This window comes from Drosophila rhopaloa, unplaced genomic scaffold, assembly GCF_018152115.1.
Source record: "Drosophila rhopaloa isolate 14029-0021.01 unplaced genomic scaffold, ASM1815211v1 contig_3, whole genome shotgun sequence".
In the NCBI taxonomy this organism is placed as follows: Eukaryota; Metazoa; Arthropoda; class Insecta; order Diptera; family Drosophilidae; genus Drosophila; species Drosophila rhopaloa.
Window position 1 is genome coordinate 1,052,397 of NW_025335123.1, and position 3,363 is coordinate 1,055,759.

General features: G+C 38.5%; 1 protein-coding gene across 1 annotated transcript; it reads left to right on the forward strand.

Moving 5' to 3' along the window:
* The first annotated feature begins 820 nt into the window (after positions 1-820).
* LOC123038009 (fibrinogen-like protein 1) lies at positions 821-2,406 on the forward strand. The gene is made up of 3 exons (XM_044461450.1): positions 821-1,221; positions 1,525-2,219; positions 2,277-2,406. Exons 1-3 carry the CDS (start codon positions 841-843, stop codon positions 2,404-2,406), a joined length of 1,206 nt encoding a protein of 401 aa, XP_044317385.1. The 5' UTR covers positions 821-840.
* The last annotated feature ends 957 nt before the right edge of the window (positions 2,407-3,363 follow it).

The window sequence follows — 3,363 nt, forward strand, 5'->3', positions numbered from 1 at the left end:
TCAATAGGTTTCAGAAGTGGACTCCGCTGGACTCACTTTGTTACTCTACTTAAAAATTAGTTTTCTAATTAAAAAAGGCGTTTTAGACAATTCACTTTAACACTTAAGTACAAAGACAGCACGATAGATTTCAACCGTTTAAACACACAAACACTTAGTAAACACCACCATTCATCGAATTCATATCACAAACATTATTTGGAACGCTTAGAAACTGCTTTTTTAAATCGCTCGAGCGATAGGAACATTAGTTCAGGTCTATTTATATGCTAGTCCATACATATAAGTTAACACGCGCAAAAAGAATTTGGAAAAATTGCCAAATTGCAGACCGGATCCGACGGCCAACACGCGCAAGGGCGAAACTGCTGATCGCGCATTCCCAGGGCAGTTGCCCGAGGCTCGGTCCCAACACGCCTGCAGCGAGTGTTTGTCGCTAGCTGGATACGGAATGCTGACATCGCACTTAGGCGACTGCGCTGCAGCGCAAATAAGGGCTTCATGGTGCGACCGGGACAGACCTTTAAGTTAGTTTAAAACTGAACTCCGCAGCTATAGCTGGCGATCAACATTATAATTAACAATCCATTGTATGAATTAAAATATCTTTGGCTTGAAAAGGCTTAAGTTAAATAAAGAAATACCTTGGTATCTAAATAAATAAACACAATTAAATAACTTATACATTGTTGGCCGACGGATGAGAGACTTGGACGGCCGCGTACTATAGATAAGAATATATTATATTTCCTAATATTTCAGGCTTCATTGTTTCTTTAAATGCCAAATTCATTTTAGTACACTTTTTAAATTCGTTTTGAGTAGGTCGAGCAACTTAAGATGCTGAGACTATTACCCTATTTGCTTGGCTTATTAATTTTTCCAAGTGTACAAGGAGGAATTGTGCTCAATTCAAAGGATCAGTCGTTGTGTGTTCTCCAAGATCCACCAACACAATGCGGCTCCTTTTGCCTGGCCGCACTCAATCCACTTTTCGTCCACTCTCGCAATATCCGAAAAAGGCTGGATGAAATCGAGGCAGGGCAGACAGCCCTTAGGGATTCCTTTAGGATGACCACGGCGCAAGGACAAGAGGATCTGAAGGCCGGAATGAAGAACCAACTGCAGGAACTGATCACAAAAAAAGACTTCGCGAATTCAATTAAGGCTCTGCAGGCCAAGCTGGATGCGGGATTTAACAGAGTGGAGGAACTTAGGACGGTGAGTTACGGATAGCAGACATACAGCCAGAGATTCAGACTAACAGACAAATAGAAATCTTAGAAAGTCCATCGAAATTGCTTATCTCTGTTTATAGGTACATTTAATGTATAAAAACACAACTATAACCGTTCTTAGAAAATTAAGTTCTTTACACAAATTTTTTTTAGTTTGTTTTGAATCGACAATGCTATCAATACTTTCTTTTGTAAGCTCAATTAAGATTTATTGCAGTAACCAACTAATTAAAATATTGAAAACGAATGTAATGATTATTATTTTATCGCCTGTTCTATATTACAGATGAAAATAACAGCCGATGCCAACGATGAACTTAAGAGCCAAGTTAACTCCTTAAAAGACACTATAACAGACTTGCAGAGTCAGTTAAAAACATCCAAAGTTAAAACCAAAAACAAAGAAGATATTTTAAAGGTGAAAGAGGAGCACCTTAAAAATAGGGATGAACAAATCTCGGACTTTACGACTCGAATTAAAGCGATTGAGAAATCAAAATCAGAACTATCTAGTCAGCTTTCGGAATACCAAATAAAACTCAGGGAGATGGAACCATTTAAGGTGTCATGTGCGTCGTCTCCACCTGGTTGGACTGTAATTCAGAGGCGCATCGACGGATCCGTGAACTTTCGTCGAACCTGGGAGCAATACAAAAATGGATTTGGAAATGCCAGGGGAGAATTCTTCATCGGGCTGGAGAAATTGCATCGGATGACTGAGACACGAGCCCACGAACTCTACATTAAACTTGGAAAGGTTGATGGCTCCACCAGCTACGCTCATTATGATGACTTTAAGATTGGGAGTGAGGAGGAATTGTACGAGGTGAAGAATCTAGGGAAATATTCTGGTGAAGCCGGAGATTTCCTTACAAACAAAACGAACCAAAAGTTCTCCACATTTGATCGGGATAATGACAATTCTGATAAAAATTGTGCCCATGGTTTAGGTGCATGGTGGCACAATAAATGTTCATCAAGGTATACCTGCTCTGCTTAAATCTTCTTACTATAATCACTTTAATTACTTTATTACAGTTATCTCAATGGAAAATACTTCAAAGATGGCAAAGGTTATGGAGGAATTTCTTGGGGCTCATGGCATAACCACGACTGGCGGATATCACTGACGTTCTCTGAAATGATGATAAGGCCCAAGTCTCTCTGAGTAGCACTGTTAAAATATAATATATTTGATTATTAATACAAACTACTAAATCTATAGTGTACTCTTAATGGTTCCTGGTATTAATTTGTTTTCATTTGATGAAAAGGGAGATTTGATAAATGGAAGTGATTGAGATTATTTTACAACTGATCTGCGTATTTTAGTAACACAAATATGGATAAGTGGAGAGGGCAGGTCTTTTTGTAGACTTTGCTCAATTTGTGTCCTGAATCCGGAATCCTGAATCTGGACCCCGGGCAACATTCATTCAACGACACTCCCTATAAAAACGATCGGGACTATGCAAGTTTCCGCTTTTCTTTTCATTCGGATGCCTTCTACCATTATTAATTAATTGCGTATTTAAAAAGTTTGTATTAAGTCAATTTGATGGGTATGTAAGGGAGTTTGGGGAAATGATCTGGGTAAGGGTACTTTGCAGCCTGAAGATATTATTCTTGGGTCTGCATATTGGAGGTGGATGCTACTCAAGGGGCAAAGTCAAGGCAACGATTGCACTTCTGCTCTGATGTTGAATGTGATTCCCGAAATCAATTCAAATACCGAAAGACGGTGCCTACAAACATACTTGTGCACAGATAAGCACTTTCAGTAGCATCTGAAGATCATTCTGCGGTTCTAGATTATAATCTAGCTAGACACATACATACATATGTACGAAACGAGAGCGATAAGCATTCGCTTTTTATAACCAGGGGATATTTTAATTTAGGTCACAAGTTTGCAACGCCTTATATTTCCGTTATTCGCTGATCGAAAATAAATTACAAAATTAGATGTGAGTTTATCAATTGTGATTCTATTACTTTCAATTATGTTAGAGTGGGCGTGGCTAAATTGTCTGAGAAATGTGTAAATATTTTGCAAAGAATACAACGAATACTCTACGAGTAACGGATATAAAACTGTTTTCGAAACAGAATTAAGGCCTGTAAT